The sequence below is a fragment of the Strix aluco genome, chromosome 4, assembly GCF_031877795.1.
Source record: "Strix aluco isolate bStrAlu1 chromosome 4, bStrAlu1.hap1, whole genome shotgun sequence".
Taxonomy (NCBI): domain Eukaryota; kingdom Metazoa; phylum Chordata; class Aves; order Strigiformes; family Strigidae; genus Strix; species Strix aluco.
This window is the reverse complement of record NC_133934.1, coordinates 101,554,568-101,571,458: the sequence shown is the minus strand read 5'-3', so window position 1 is coordinate 101,571,458 and position 16,891 is coordinate 101,554,568. Positions and strand designations below refer to the sequence as shown.

General features: G+C 36.4%; 1 protein-coding gene across 14 annotated transcripts in view; it reads left to right on the top strand.

The window, feature by feature from the left end:
• Nucleotides 1-16,891, top strand: part of HECTD1 (HECT domain E3 ubiquitin protein ligase 1) — a 64,573-nt gene that overhangs the window by 12,111 nt on the left and 35,571 nt on the right. For 6 of the 14 annotated variants that reach the window (XM_074824553.1, XM_074824559.1, XM_074824563.1 and 3 more), the window contains exons 3-14: nt 5,058-5,292; nt 6,198-6,425; nt 9,823-10,104; nt 10,360-10,648; nt 10,969-11,045; nt 11,135-11,233; nt 11,563-11,677; nt 12,305-12,479; nt 13,772-13,910; nt 14,113-14,283; nt 15,393-15,615; nt 15,704-15,748. In XM_074824553.1, the coding sequence (XP_074680654.1) occupies nt 5,058-5,292; nt 6,198-6,425; nt 9,823-10,104; nt 10,360-10,648; nt 10,969-11,045; nt 11,135-11,233; nt 11,563-11,677; nt 12,305-12,479; nt 13,772-13,910; nt 14,113-14,283; nt 15,393-15,615; nt 15,704-15,748 (2,078 nt within the window). The remainder of the gene's footprint in view (nt 1-5,057; nt 5,293-6,197; nt 6,426-9,822; nt 10,105-10,359; nt 10,649-10,968; nt 11,046-11,134; nt 11,234-11,562; nt 11,678-12,304; nt 12,480-13,771; nt 13,911-14,112; nt 14,284-15,392; nt 15,616-15,703; nt 15,749-16,891) is intronic. The other 8 variants (XM_074824567.1, XM_074824562.1, XM_074824566.1 and 5 more) reach the window with 3 other exon arrangements.

Genomic DNA, 16,891 nt, shown 5'->3' with positions numbered 1-16,891 from the left:
GGCTGTGACAGTGTTGCATCCATCTCCCATGGTGTGCTGGTCCCCTTCCAGTCCTTCCTCCGGCACTACTCACAGATAGATGCACGTTCTTGTCCCCGAGGCGTGTGGAGCAGATGCTCATAGTTTCAACCACAGGAGACCCATGCAATAGGTTAGTGCAGATTTGGGGATTAGAGGGTGATCTCTATAAAGCTGCCCTCTGTACTTCTGTTTGTTACACAGTTATTGATAGGAAAGTTACCTACAGCATAATGGCTGAAACTCTTCAAAATGACAGCTGTACAATGTAATGCTATTACTATTCTAGCCACTTGCTTGAGAAGCCTGTGACTGGAGTGCTGGGGATGTGTCAGTGCACCCTTCTTCTCTGCTATTACAGGCTCAACCACTGATCTAGACTGGGTGTGAATGACTGAACTGGTACTTTCTGTTTCCTCACTAGCAGGAGCTTTAGGGACTGCTAAGTCCTGAGTGAACTTCAGCAGGCAAAAAGAATCTGAATTTATCTGTATGGCATGTGCATGCTCATGAACATGATCTGTGTGCATCTTTTCCTGTGTAACTAACCGTTCTTTGTCTACTGGAACACTAGTTTGTAGTTTTCACCATGAAAGAAATACAGGGATGTTTTACTAGGGAATATTGAAGTTTGTTTGGGGTTTTTTTGCTTTGTATTGAGGACGTTTCATAAGTGCGTTAATCTCTGCATAAAACTCTTAGCGGTCCACGTGGTTTATCTAGTTGTGTAGTAAATTTGCTCTCCCTTTATTCAGCTGCTGCTCTTGATTCTACCAAATTTTCCAACGCCTAGACCAAATATTTTTGCAAATAATGTATCTTTAGTTATTACAGAACCAAGGTCAAAGTTCTTTTGTGACCTTCATTAGATGTAGCACTTTGTGTGTATGCCTTGTTCCTGTTCTGAGTATTACTGCTCCCAGCAGAGCACAGTAGAGTGTCATTCTTACCTGGTCCTTTTGCATGCATGTTCAGTGGCAATTTAGACAGCAAACATGAGCATAATGACAGCAGTGCAGTTAATTCTTTTGATAGTTTTTGGAGAAGCTGGAATAAAAAATTGTCTTCCCTGGAACGTCTCTATTAAAATAGCAGAAAATGCTGGTAATGAGTTAACTGACAGTAAACTGGTGTAAGTAAGTACTTTAAAAAGCTGTGAGGAAGTGGAATAAGGAAATCCAGTGTAGTGATGTGATAGGCTAAACAATAAATTGCAGTTGTGAAAACTGCTGAGATATCAAGATAAGATGTAGTAATGTGGGGTGATTAGTTTGCATTCCCTTGTCTTTATCTGTCCTATTGTACAATTATACTTTAGGCTTTCTAGGATGGAATCTGTTGATTTGCTCTGGTAATGCAGGGAGATCCTGATCTCTGACAAGTGACCTCAGGTGCTACAGTATGACAAATACTAATGACGTCTATGTTGCAGGCAATAGATTAGGAGAAGAAGGTGCTAAACATTATTAGGAACTTTTTTGGATAGGAGAAGAAGATGCAGTGAGAAGTTCAGAGCTAGTAATGAGTGAAGGCTCAGTCTTAATCTAATGTGTCTAATGATCACAAGACTGCAGTAAATTAAGGTGGGAAGAAGGCAATGTTTTAATCTTGCAGGGTGTGCATGTGTGTGTATGCATTGCTGCTTGTTTGCTTATGTGATATTAATGAAGCCCATTGCCCACCAGAAGCTCCTGCTACTGGATTGTTTCACTTAGTTCTGTACAGAAATTTACCATCTTATTCATAACAATCTGCATAATTGGAATACTGTTTAAATTCTAGGAAATAATTTCCATCTACTAATAGTTTTTTTTGTCTTGTCTCAAACTCTTGACGCCCACAGAGTGAAGGGACTACCTGAAGAGGTTTGGGCATAGCTTCTTGGAGATGTGTTTCATACAAATACAACTCGATAATGGCGTTTTCATAAAATTATAAAAAGTCTGTAGCTGACCAGAAGGCCTGTTACATATGAGTAGTGAAAAACCCTGTATACTTGGCTGGCATAATAAACATACTTTTTTCTGCTGATATAATTATAAGTTCAAAATGTTAAAGAGCTGTGCTGCTTATAACAAAGCATAGCAATGTATTGGCCTGAAATCATATTACCAAGCAGTGGACAAGATAGAGTAAGGGTCCTGTCTAGGCAAATTGCTGTATCGTGGACTGCACTGGCCAAACGTGTCTTTTGTGTCTGAGAATGCAACTGATGACTGGACTTTATTTTGAAAGTCATAGTCAGTGTTGCTGTCATCCTTTGGGGCTTGAAAGAGCAAGTTTGATCTCTTGCTAGCTGTGACGTCTTCGAAAAATCAATAGCCACATATAGTAGATTGTTAAGGCAGGCCTTATAAAACAACAATAAAAATACTTTTTGACAGTCTCACTGGCAAATACTCAGAGCTGATAGAGTCCAGGTCTGTCTGCTTTACTTTCTTCATAAATACTTCAGACTTCTGCATGCATTTTATTGCCTGGTATGATGCGTTACTGTACTGTGTAGAACTCGAACCAAACTGTTTGAGTTGAGAGAGACACGAGGGGGAAGAAGATAACACAGCTGTACATATTGTGTGCTAAAATAATAATAAGCAGCTCTCATTTGCTGTTTTGGAGACTTAAGACAAAAATTCCAGTGTGTTGTTTTTTTCTTTTTTTTTTGCCATCTTCCTGATAACAATGTCTGAGAAAAATGAAGTTTACACTTCTATTACTTCTAAATTTGTATGAGCTGTAATAATGATCAAGCTTTATATTATCTTTATATGCATCATTGTATGACTAATGCTTCTTCATAAATTGTCCCAGTTTTCACCTTCTTTACTATGCATTTTTCTGTTACACATTGATTATATGATTTGCTAGATTAGTTTATAGTTGGTCCAGAGCATACAATTAGAAGGCTAGACTTTTTTCATTGTTAGGTAATGGGCAACTGTTTAAAAATATTTAATGAGTTCTGTGTTGAAATGCCATGAGTTAACTCTTAAAAAGAAAAAAATGTTAAAGCTAATATGCATCACAAATGTTTAGTTTGCAGTAAATTAGCATGTACTAAAGTGGATAGTGCATAAAACTTCGTGCCGCAAGGCTGATGTGTTTTGTTCTGGTTTACTTTCAAGCCTGTGATTTTTGTGTGTGTTGCTTCTTGATTTGCTGTAGGAAAAAGGAGGGGAAAAAGAACTTAGCATTTAAATTAATGCTTCAGTATTGCTTTTTCTGCTCCTTTTCTTCTGTTCAGTCTTCATTATTATCCTTAATAAATCTTTATAAAATGTTTCTGCTACCTCTTCTACATGGTGTAGTCTAGCTCCCAACTTCCTGGTTACTAGCAATATCCAACAAAACTAAAAAAAACCCAAAAGCCACAAGCAAATGAACAAAAAATACCAAACAAAAAAACCCACCACACCATGGAAGACCCAAACCTGAACTGTTAAAAGAAACAAGCATCAAGTACATAGAGCTCAGAGTGGAAGTAGCCTGAGAGAATGTTTTGTGACAGCTCTTGTTAAAATTAGATTAGTTATAAATTATTTATCCTTTCTGAAAATTTTTTCAGAATAAGTGAAATTCTTATTATTGCTGCTGTTAGAGGAATTCAACGTGCATTACCATAGTCTACAAAACCAGTTGAAGTCTGGGTAGCTTTTTATTTTGAGAATCAAGTAATTCCCACAGGTTAAGTATATGACAAATCTATAGTTTCTTCCTGAAACCTTGTGATACAACTTTGTTTCCTTATTGGAGGACTGGAATAGTTTCTTGAAGTCAGAAAACAAATGTCCTGACAGCAAGTGGCAGTTGTTTTTTGCCTCCTAGTTGAAAAAGTATAGTCTATGACTAATGTAGCTAGAGGTTTTGGCAAAAAGACATTTTTAAAAAACCTAAACCCTTAAGTTTTTGACAATGAGCTGTGTTCTTAGAAGAAGAGTGTTGCTAATAGAGTGCACTGGCATTTGTGTGCTGTCAAAGATTTCGGTATAAATGATAGGCTCTTAGTAACTGTATTTTTGCTGTATCTGCTGGGTAATTGGCTCTTGTGCACAAGTGTTTTAAGGACAGGAACAGATGTCTTCCAAATTTTTAAATTTCCATTTTCAAAAAATACAGCCAAGTTCCATTTGTGCTGTGTCTTTTTATAAACTGTTAAATCATAGAAAAAATGTAAATGTTAGATTTGCTAAGTACTGCATTTAACTCCCTGCAAAAATCTAGAGGTTTTTTTCTGCTGCTGTCTTTGGAAATCCAAGAAACATGGTTTACTACTGTTTGCTAGTATTACAATGGAGACAGTGGAGCTCTCCTTACTTTCCAATTGGTTATACGTGTCTGGTTTTGTTTTGCTTTGTTTTTTTTAAGATTTGTGTTTATTGGTAAATTTTTTTCTTGCAATACAATGTTTGAAGAACACTGTTCATAGCAGTGTTTTACTGGTCTGTCAGGTGGTGCATAAAATGAAGCCCTTTTGAACACCAAAACACTTGAACAGGTCGTACTGTCTGCTTTAATTTTTTTGTACTGAAATGCTTCTTGTGTCATTGTATGGTAGTCACCTAATAATGAGTACAAATTTCAGACTGTTTTTCCAGTGGATAATGTCTTTAAAATGGAAATTTACTGTGTAACCTCTTCTTAAGAAAGATGTGGAGTTAAATAGCAAATTTCTTAAATATTTATTATCATGAACCTTGAAGCTCTGTTAAGAAAAAAAACATTCCATTTGGTGATTCCTAAAATAATTTCCCAAGAGGACAAATTTTTCCCTATATGGTTGTAGAATTTCAAGAATACTTTTTTCTGCTGGCTTCCTCCCTAATACAGCATCTTTTCAGGTTACTGATTTGAATTTTGGGGTGTGTATCAGATGCCTGCATCTTAGTGTTGTAAATGGTCTGATCCAACTATAAAGTAATTGAGCAAATCATGTCAGCATGAAAACCATTAATCTGTTAATCTGAAAGTGTATGGAATTACTCAATGTGGAGAAATTTGCACAATTTATTAATGTGCTGTTGTATTTTTTTTCCACGCAGATGCCCTCCTCGAACTTTTTTACCAGCGCTGTGCAAAATTTTCCTTGATGAAAGTGCTCCAGACAATGTATTAGAAGTTACAGCTCGTGCCATAACGTATTATCTGGATGTATCAGCCGAATGCACCCGTAGGATTGTGGGAGTGGATGGAGCTATTAAGGCACTTTGTAATCGTTTAGTAGTTGTTGAACTTAACAACAGAACGAGCAGAGATTTGGCTGAGCAGTGTGTGAAGGTACGTGTACTGAAGAACCTTCTGTTTTTAAGAAGGAGCTGGAAAATTTGCTGTTTCTGAAGACCTTCCTCATATTCTAATCCTATTTTTTATATTAAAATGTGAAGCAAAAACATAGAGTAGGATAAAAGTGTACATGCCAGAAATACTTCTTATCTTTACTGTCAGTCTGGTACTCTTCAAAGCTGACATTTCTTTTAAAAAAAGTCTAGAAAAAGAAACAAAAAATACTAGAAGAAAGTTTTCCTGTTTATCTTGACTAGAATGCTAAGGGCTAATTTTATGCTCAAAAGGGAATGAAGAATTGATCCAGATATAGATCAATTACCTGCTGTAAAAACATTGTCTGCTGTCTCTTCGATAGCACTAGACACAGCTCCTCTGCACAACTTGGAAAGTTTTCAGAAAAATTTACAAGACCCTTAAAATTGCTTATTTAAAGCATAACTCATGGCCCTGTGATAGCATATAGTTTGAGTCCTTGATTACCATGGCATCAGACTTTATGCATGTATTTCCTATTTACTGGTTCTAGTCTACGCAAAAGTATATCACTGAAGTTCTGGAGTAGCAGTACTCTTGAAAATTTCAGAGCTTTCAGTTGTGTGTTATCCAAAGACTTAATTCTCCCAGGAAAAGATACTGTTGTATAACTGTCTTTCATGAACACCTGTTATGACCATGCTATTGGGGGATGTTCTTGTACTCGCTCCTCTATTTTTGAAGAAAAGTGTAACTACTAGAGTACTGAAGGCTTTAGACCCTTCTGGGTGTTGAGGAAAGAGAGGTTTGGGTTGGGTTTTTTCCCTGTTGTTTCATTTCCTTAACCAGTGTGTAGATAGATATAAACAAATAACTGACTTTTTATGTGTACTTCATTCTAATTAAATTTAATTTTGTCACAGGTGTTAGAATTAATCTGTACCCGTGAGTCAGGAGCTGTGTTTGAAGCTGGAGGGTTGAATTGTGTTCTGACGTTTATTCGTGACAGTGGACACCTTGTTCATAAAGATACTTTGCATTCAGCTATGGCTGTGGTATCCAGACTCTGTGGCAAAATGGAGCCTCAGGATTCTTCATTAGAGATCTGTGTGGAATCACTGTCTAGTTTATTAAAACATGAAGACCATCAGGTAATGTAATAGTTGGCTCAATACGCTATGAATTTAACTTCCGTAATATTTAATAAATGAATGGCTAGGTATTTTTGCATAGCCTCCACAACTATGTTTACATAGTAGTTGTTATATTTGGATATTATATTTTTTTTTTATGCCTGTGGTGACAAGAGGATTTTTATACTCCTTAGGGTTTGACTGCAAGCACTGTTGTGTGAATACAATCTTATTTAACCTCTGAGAACTTTATTGAAAAATATCCTGTAACTTTTTTCAATCTATTTTGAAATACTTTCTGAAGTAATGATTGTTCTATGTCTGCACCTCAGTCACTATTAAATTGAATATAAATAAGGAACAAAAATCAGTTTGGTTTGTTTTTCTTTTGCCAAACTAAGAGAAGCAATAAGAACATCCACAATCAATGCTAAAATATTACATTGGAAAGCAGTTTAAATGATACTACTATAGATGCAGCTACTACTTTATTGCAGTTTTATTAACTTGAGATAAAGCGGTCCTTGTAAAATCTAGAAAATGAATCTTAGAGGAATTATCTTCCCATTAGTAGAATCCTTTTGTGTATGACATGCCAATGCTTTGCAATAACTATTTAGCCAAATGCTTGCTGTACCCTGGTCAGGCTTCTTGTCCATACCATTCACAGTCCCCATTTCGCCCACCCCCATGTCTGTCCTCATTCCTTTCTCTACATGCCCCTCACATCCCAGTCTAGTTTATTAAGCACATTATATTTGGGAGACTGAATCTTTTTTCCTGGGAGCTAACTTTTTTTTAATATGTTTTTAGATCTCTTTGAAAGACCCAGTTGGCAGGGGACTGTCACACTACCCATTTTGGAACAAGCTACCATGTTTTTTAGACATTATATAACTTTATTAATGCACTGATCATCTCGGGCAAGCTAATCCTGAAATTTAGACCATAAATCTGTAGTATTTTAACTGTTTTCCAATTTATGATGTGTTTGAAAAAAGCAATTGCAGTGGGTGTTGGAGATCTGAATGAGAGTTCAAATTAACTTAATCTTTTAGCAGTTAAACTTTAGGGTAGGTGTGCTTAAGCTTGGAGTAACCCAGATGATGATAATAAATCTGTACTGGTATTCTTGAGAAACGTGTTTTGTGTGAACAAGCTTCAGGATTTACAATGAATGTTGATGTGTATCACGGATTTGCCCAGTGACTTCCTTTGTAAAGTTTTGTTGTTCCGCCCCCTCATCCTTTAACATGGTTGGATTTGGTCACTTTTTGTGTAGGCTGACAGTAACATTACTTGAGGGAAGAGTTCAGACCAGATGAATGTGAGCCCAAGAACAGTTTATCTATAAATTGCTTTTTTTAACCTATCTACTAGACTTGCAATTTGTGAGAAGAAATGTAAATACCTTCCACAGTACTCTTTTGCTTCGTAAACTGATGCCACTAATGCAGTATGTTAAATAAGCTGAACCTTGCTTGTGTGTTTCTGACAGAGCTGTTCTGGTATAAATCCATAAAGTATATACAGATGATGTAAAATTGGCAGATTTTTTTATCCATTGTGCTATCAAAGAAATGGAGCAAAATGCCAAAATAAAAAGTGACCATTACAAGTTAAAGAACAAAATGCCTTGCAAAAGAGTACTGATAAATCAGAATGCTTGGCATGCAGGCACCATGCCGGAAGTTTAGCAGGCTTTGAATTTATTTAGGAGAAACTTCGTTTTTCAAGTCCTCAAAAACTTTATGGACATGTAAGATTTTAACTTCAGGAAGTCTGGCGAACAGTCTAATCTTGTTCTGTGTGTTAATGAGCAAGCCCTTGGTATGTAATAGCTGACAATCATTTTGAAAATGGGCTGCACCAGAAGTTGATGATGTTTTAGGGGGTAAGAACTGTTGTAATTTAGAGTTTGGTAAAGAGTAGGTATCACTGTTGTTTTGATTGTGGGTTTTTTGTTTTTACTATTTCTTGACACCTGTCTGGTTTGCTACTGCACATCTATGAAGGTAAATGTGCCTGAGGCAGCTCATCTTGATGTGCCTATGCAAACCTCCTGATCTGACAGATGGAGACACTTGTAGTGTATAGATGAGAGAGATGTTATAAAGGCAAAACCTCCCTTTTTTTTCAACACCAAAATGAAAAGGAGCTGGATTCTTTCCTGGGCAGTAGGCCAGCAGTAATTTTTGTCAGATTGTTAAGAGGATCATCAGAGAGCCGTGTTTCCTCAGTGTCGCTGTTTTGTTGGTGTTTGGGGGTTTTTTTTGGTTTTTTGTTGTGTGTGTGTGGTGGGTTTTTTTTTTTTTTTCCCCTGTAGTGACAAACCTAAATGTTGAAGTTTGTATTTTATTATCACAAAAATGTTTGCATATCCCTGGGTCAGGTGCTCAGTGGGCAATCTGGGTTATCTAAAGGTAAAATCTGCTTTTCCCAGTTGGTCCTATTTTTAGGCTTGGTGCAATTGAAAAATTTTGTTTCCTTAGGAGAAAGAAGTTTGTAAACCTTTAAATACAACTTTAACTATCAGAATTCACTGTCAATTTAATACTTTGGGAGTTCTGAGTTGGTGGCTCAGCTAATGGCTTGTCTGATAGCATTCCTTTTAATAGAAAGCTCCAAATTAATATAATATTGTAATATTAGCATAATGTGTTATAATTTGACATTTATAATTAATATTTGTATTATATTAACAGAGAAGATAAAACTGCAAAGAAATTTGTCTCCATTGTTCTTTGAGGAACAAAGTTGAAGTTCAGTAAATGTGTGAAAGTTAAGAAATAAAACCTCATAGTGCATTTTTCTTTTCACGTTTTTTAAGTTTTATTATTAGAAGGCCTCTTTAACAGTTTCTAACATCAGAACAACCAGAAGATTAAGCACTCCATATTTCACTACCAAGACATGGGTTGATTTCATTTTTTTCAAACTGTATTGTCAGGATGGACAATTGCTAGTAGGGATTATAAATAGTGTTTCCTGGAAGAACAACATCTATAACTAAAAACTTTTAAAATGTGCTTCCAACATCTATTAATTTGGCAATTTGATTATTAAACATGTTTTTCTGGATTGATTTGGGGTTTTGCTCATATAGTTAAGGAGATGCTTACAATGCTGAACTTTAGACAAAGAAAAATTGTTTCCTTGATTTCTATATATCATCAACAGAGAGAAAGGGGGGAAAAACCCCCCAACAATGCAGTCCTTCAGTGAGCAGTTCAGAGCACTGTTGGGTTCCAACTCTGAGTTTCTGGCTTAAAAAGCCTGTCTTCTCTGTTCATTGACTTTGAAGGGAATCTGGGGAAATCAGCTTCTGTGTCCTGTGTTCTTGTGACTATCCCCTTAGCATCTTCTCATCCTAAGTAACAGATTTTTCATTGTTTCTCTTGCACTTCTTTCTTAGGTTTCAGATGGAGCTCTGAGATGCTTTGCTTCATTAGCTGACAGATTCACACGGCGTGGAGTTGACCCAGCCCCATTAGCTAAGCATGGATTAACTGAGGAGTTGTTATCTCGCATGGCAGCTGCTGGTGGGACAGCATCAGGACCATCTTCAGCTTGCAAACCTGGACGGAGTAGCACTGGAGCACCATCTACAGCTGCAGACTCTAAATTAAGTAATCAGGTGTCAACTATTGTAAGCCTGTTGTCAACCCTGTGTAGAGGCTCTCCAGTAGTAACACATGTAAGAAATCCTTTTATGCTACAGCTTTTTGTTCTCATAGGATTTTTCCCTTCATGTACTTTAACCTATGCAAGATCTGTGTTGTTGTTTTGTATATAGATATACAGATTTCTAGATTTTATTTGTGTATATATATGTATACACACATGCACATAGGTTATTTATAAAGAGGGGACAAAAGGAAACATTTCATATGGAAATGAAACCCAATTCTGATAGTATTTTCTAAAGCCCTGTATATTTTTTATTGTTCAGACTTTTAATTATTTCCAGGATCTCCTAAGATCTGAACTTCCAGATTCTATAGAAAGTGCGTTGCAGGGTGATGAGAGATGTGTACTGGATACCATGCGGTTAGTAGATCTTCTTTTGGTGCTACTGTTCGAAGGGAGAAAAGCCCTGCCAAAATCCAGTGCTGGATCTACAGGCAGAATCCCAGGGTTGCGAAGACTGGATAGTTCTGGGGAACGTTCTCATCGGCAGCTGATAGATTGCATCCGCAGTAAGGATACTGATGCACTAATAGATGCTATTGACACAGGAGGTAAGCAAAAATACTCTGAAAAAGAAAATGAGACAGCTAAAGTATCTTTTTATTTTTGTAATGTATGGTGTCATAACAAATGCTTAGGTAGTACCTTGAAAATCTTTATATATAAGTTCACTTATTTTGTTAAATACACAACAGATGTTGTTAGTAATAATTCCTGTGCTACTTTATTGCAATTATGGGCAGAAGTGCTTCCCCAGGATTATTGAGGATGCTTAATTTTTTTAAGATCTGCTGTTCATTTAAAGAACACTGATAAAATTTAATTTATAGTTTTGGGAGCTTTAACTATTTTATTTAATTGTATCTTTCAGCTTTTGAAGTAAACTTTATGGATGATGTAGGACAAACTCTTTTAAACTGGGCCTCAGCTTTTGGAACTCAGGAAATGGTAAATCAGTTTTATAGAATCTTAAAAACTTAGGTTATTTATGTAAAGAAAGATGAAAAAAAACTGGTTTACTTTTTCTTGCTTAACAGGTAGAATTTCTTTGTGAAAGGGGTGCTGATGTTAACAGAGGTCAGAGGTCATCCTCATTACATTATGCAGCATGTTTTGGAAGACCTCAGGTAGCAAAGGTATGATTTAAATTGACACTCAGAAATCCTTATATACTGACTTTTTGCCTTGTTCTATACAAAATGTCTTCGATGCAATATGTTTTAACGTGCACTGTCAAATGTTTACGTTTTCTTTACAGTGTTTATCAAAATACAAATTTTTCATTATGATAGAGCAGTAATATACGTAAAAATAGTTTTATATTAGCTCTACAGATACAAAAAGAACGTAATGTTCTTACTTAAAGCATGAGAAAAGTGGAAGAAGAATGTATGAAAAAAATGTTTACTACTTTGGAAGAAGGAATCTTAATGTTTTTTCCATATTTAAAAATATTTGTTCTCAGACTCTCTTACGACACGGTGCAAACCCTGATTTGAGAGATGAAGATGGGAAAACTCCTTTAGACAAAGCTCGCGAAAGGGGGCACAGTGAAGTAGTAGCTATTCTTCAGTCTCCAGGTGAGTGCAGTTTTTAATTTCATACCCTTGCTAGTAGAAATGCTTCTATATGATATGTAATTCAATAATTAGAATTTCATCCTATTAAGATTCATCTAAGAAAAAAGTTTGTGACCAACCTTCATTAATCTGCAAAGTACATATAAAACCCTTGATATTTTAGATGTTCTTAAAGGATGAGGATTACCAAAGAAACTGCTGACTGGGCACAAGCAGTGCCAGTGGTGGTCCTGCTTGTCAGCTGTGGTATGGTGCTGGACTGGGGTTTTGCTGTGGGTTCAGAGGGTGTCAGCCCTCTGGGAGCTTCTCTGTCATCCTTTCTTTCTACATGGGAATTGCACTTTACCTGTTTGTGAGACTTTTGTAGGGCTGGAGCCACAGGTGGTTATATGTTCATATTTAGTTCGCTTTAAGGACTTTGAGCTTCTCCTATGAGCGGTCTTTGGAGGTACTTGTTATCAAACAGTTTTCCTCAAGAAGTCTTGCACATGCAAATTTTATATTTTTAGGAATGCATATTCCTATTCAGGTACTTAAATGTTAGTAAAGAAAACTCTTACACATACTTGAAGGGGTTTTTTGTTTGGTTGTGCCATTGAACATTTTTGGGGAAAAAATATTTTCCAGGGGACTGGATGTGTCCTGTTAACAAAGGAGATGAGAAGAAAAAGAAAGATGCAAACAAGGATGAGGAAGAATGTAATGAACCCAAAGGAGATCCAGAAATGGCACCCATATACTTGAAAAGATTATTGCCTGTGTTTGCACAAACATTTCAACAAACTATGTTGCCTTCAATAAGGTAATATCATCATGATAGACAATTTTCCTGCATATTTTGAATTTCTTAATTCACTGTGTTAAAACAGCCAAGGTGGATTTTTTTTTCATTAAAAATTATGACATCTAAAAGTTTAAGTAATGCAAGTGACACTTCAACATATTTGTTTGAATAGAAGTGGTGGTTTGAAGTGTTGCAAGTCTAATTTTTACTTAGTATTTTAGCTAGCATTTTTTCCTTTCTGGGGAAGTGATGTCTTGGAAAAAAACATGATTAGTGAATCAGAAGTAGGAAAGCGAAGCATACTCTTGACTATAGTAGCATGATGAAAGTATACTATGCTCATAAAGTACCTTGCATAGACGGTATATACTGTGTATTAGGTTACAGCTCTCTGGAGAAGATGCCTCTTACTGAGAGAATTAAAAGAATGTAATCTAATACTTAAACAGGAATACTGTGGGTGGCATAATGGTTGTGTTAAATTGCACATAACCGCTGAGCCTTTTACACTACAAATATAGCACTTGCCTGATCTCTCATTTGTGGTCTCAGTGCTTATAGGTACTTTGAGGGGTGAAAATGCAAGATAAAAAGGAACTCTAGTGGAGAGAGACTCTACGTGAGCTCATGACAGGAAGCCTAAACTAGGTCATTTTAAATGAAGGAAATAAGAAACCATGTTAACAATCTGTGCATGATTTGATTGTTGTTGCAGATTGTTGGAAGGAAGTAGTTGGCTCTCTGTATTTTAAAGTTTTCTTTATGAATCAGGTAAATCATGTTTTTAAAAGTTAGTCAAAAAAATTCAGCTTTAATGATACAGGATTGAATGGCTTTCAAATTAATTGTAGTTCTTAATATGGAAAGCTGCATGATCTAATATTAATTTTAGGCTTTAAAACTCTAGGGATTTTGCCAAAACATGGGATGTATGTGACAGAAATGGAGGGTTGGATACCTGGGAGGAAGATGAAGTGTCCAGAATTGCCATCTCTAAGAGTGCATAAAGACAGAATGTAGAATAGGTTTACCTAGAGAAATGTTGAGGGGAGAAAGATGTTAGACTTATGTTGTAGAATCAAAAAAGATCGGTAAATGAATTATTCTTAGAAATAATCTAGGACTTATTAACAAAAACGAATTTTTGCTCCAATAATGAGAACTGAAACTCATTTAAAAATTTTTGTTTTGAAAGCCTGTTTAAATGTAGTGAAAAAGCAGTTTTCTCTTGAACCTTTTGCTGCATTGATTACCGCTTGCGTTATCTTTGTAAGAATCTTTTTTTTTTTCCCCTATGATCTCTTTTAAAGGAAAGCAAGTCTTGCCCTCATTAGAAAAATGATACACTTTTGTTCTGAGGCGCTGCTGAAAGAGGTTTGTGACTCTGATGCTGGCCACAATCTGCCTACAATACTGGTTGAGATAACAGCTACTGTTCTTGATCAAGAGGTAGGAAGAAAGAAAATGTCCTTTTATGAAACCAGTGCAGAAAAGGGGGTTATGCTCATTGATTCCACATACTTGTTAATAATTAACCTTGAAGGGTTTATGGCATCCATCTGTGACCCTGTTTGTGAAGTTCAGCATGTAAAGATATTTTTAAGTAAAGAGATCTCCTTTATTATCACCTTTCCATCCCAATGTATTACAGGATGATGATGATGGCCATTTGCTAGCCTTGCAAATCATAAGGGATTTGGTGGATAAAGGTGGTGATCTTTTTCTAGACCAACTGGCTAGACTTGGTGTAATTAGTAAAGTGTCAACTTTGGCGGGGCCGTCATCTGATGATGAAAATGAAGAGGAGTCTAAACCTGAGAAGGTAAGTACAGAATTGATAACAATTATTTGTTCCTGTAGAACCAACACTTTTAGTACAATTTTCACTGTTATGAAAATGTCCAGTGCAAGGTAGTTAGGTAATTAAATTAATGCCTGTTGTACACCATTTGTTTTAATTGTTTTTGTTATTGTTTTCTGTAAGTTCATTTTCTGTTAGCACGTTATTATCTGCTGAGATTTCCTAGTCATACTTAGTTGTGGTCAAGTTGATTGACACTTGTTTTTGTGTAGTGTTTGAAAATGACTGCTAAATGAAATGAATCCTTTCTGAACAAAGTGCATCTCTTCCAATGTATATGCATCAGATGATTGCAGATTTTTTAAACATTGTTATGAAATACACTAAAAATATAAAAAAGAAAATAATTTTCTACATAATGAAAACCTTAAGTGCATACTGAAGTTATTTACCAATTTCCAACAGTCGTTACTGACTACTCAAATGAACCAAATGGATAACGGACCACTTCTGTTATCCATTCAGTTAAGATTTATAGCTAAGCCTTAAGTGTATAGTTAAGCTTTTTACTGTGGGTTTTGGGTGGTTTGGGGTTTTTTGAGCTTGGTTTTTTTGTGGATTGGGGGTTCGGGTTTTTTTTTAGTGTTTAGGTATTAAAAAGCTGTCTGGACATGGTCCTGGGCAACTGGCTCTAGATGGCCCTGCCTGAGCAGAGGTTTTGACTAGATGGTTTCCAGAGGTCCCTTCCAACCTCAACCGTTTTGTGATTCTTTTCTCACAAGTTTTGAACAGAGGTCGATGTCCCAGTCAGTAGGCTGCTGTTATTATTGTTGAGTAGATAAATCTGTATCTGAAAGGAAACAACTTCTTAGAAGTATCTTATGCTATTAAAGAATACTTTTAAAGATACATTTTACAGACAGAGGTATAGTTCCTATACTTTGGTTTGAGTAATTCTTTTTCTCCTCAAGCCTTTTTAAAAATGTATGTGTTTTGTGTGTTGGTTTTCTATTCGTTTTGGGGATTTTAATGGGTTGGGGGTTTGAGGTTTCTTGGTGGTGATGGTTTGGTGGTAGGGGTTTTTTTTTGTTTGTGGGTTTTTTTGTTTGTTCAATACAATTTTATTACAGGAGGATGAACCACAGGAGGATGCTAAAGAACTGCAACAGGGTAAACCGTATCACTGGAGAGACTGGTCAATCATTAGGGGAAGGGACTGCCTCTATATCTGGAGTGATGCTGCAGCCCTGGAGCTATCTAATGGTAGTAATGGATGGTTCAGGTTTATCTTGGATGGAAAACTGGCCACAATGTATTCCAGTGGCAGCCCTGAAGGAGGATCTGATAGTTCAGGTAGTTTCTTTACAATTCAAGTCCAAGTTAAGTTTTGAGACTGTTATATTTGTTTATATAATTTGATTGGAGCTGTTTTGTTTTGCAGGAATTGGCTTACTAAATAGTAAAGGATGTAAACAGGTGGAAGGTGGTCAGTTAATTGTGATGCTTTTTATCAGATAGCATGTGACCATAACTTGACTTCCTTGGTGAACTGTGTTAAGTAAACATCTTGCCAGTAAAAGTGTATTAACTTCGTTTTGTTTTGATTCTTCTCCATGCATACTTAATTTTTTCACCCCAGTCATTAAAAGCACTTTGTAGTGGCCGTCCCAGGAAAAGCAGGTTGAAATGGTGATTTGTTGTTTGCTTCTAGCTAGCAGAATGAAATTGCATGTGTTTGAAGACAAAGTAATGGAAAGTTTCTCATCAGGATTGGGAAACAAATTACAGTGTCTTAATTGTTTGTCGGAGAGAGGATAAGGGAACAGACCTTATGCACTGGCAATGCATAGGTGGTTTTAATTTTATGTACAGAGTACACAACTTGTTCTGGATGCAGAAACAACCCTCCTTTATTATTTCATCTTTTTTGCAACAAAGTTCATGCATTTATGAACCTGCAGACATAAAATGCTTTGCAATACTACTATGTTTTCACAAGCCATTGAGTGAAATAACAGAACATATTATGATTCAGGATAGAAATTGAGTGCTAAAGACTTTATCCGTAGATTTTGGGCTGTGAAGACAAAATGTGATATAGTGTGTATCTAGATTATAACACAGCTGGAAACCATGTCTAGATTTTTTGTTTTAGATTTATTTTTTTTTTGGTCAGAAAATGTATCATGCAATTGTAGAATACCAGGTTGGAAGGGACCTCAAGGATCAGCTGGTCCAACCTTTCTTGGCAAAAGCACAGTCTAGACAAGATGGTCCAGCACCCTGTCCAGCTGAATCTTAAGTGTCCAATGTTGGGGAATCCACCACTTTCCTGGAAGTGGCTGATTGTTCTCATTGTGAAAAATTGTCCTTCTGTGTCCAATCAGAATCTCCCCAGGAGTAACTTGCACCTGTTACCTCTCGACTTTCCCATGTGACTCCTTGTAAAAAGGGAGTCTCCATCTTCTTTGTAGCCAGCCTTCAAATACTGGAACATGGTGATAAGGTCTCCCCTAAGCCTTCTCTTCTCAAGGCTGAACAAATCCAGTTCTCTCAGCCTTTCCTCATATGACAGGCTTCCCAGTCCCTTGATCATCTCTGTGGCCCTCCTCTGGACCCTCTCCAGCCT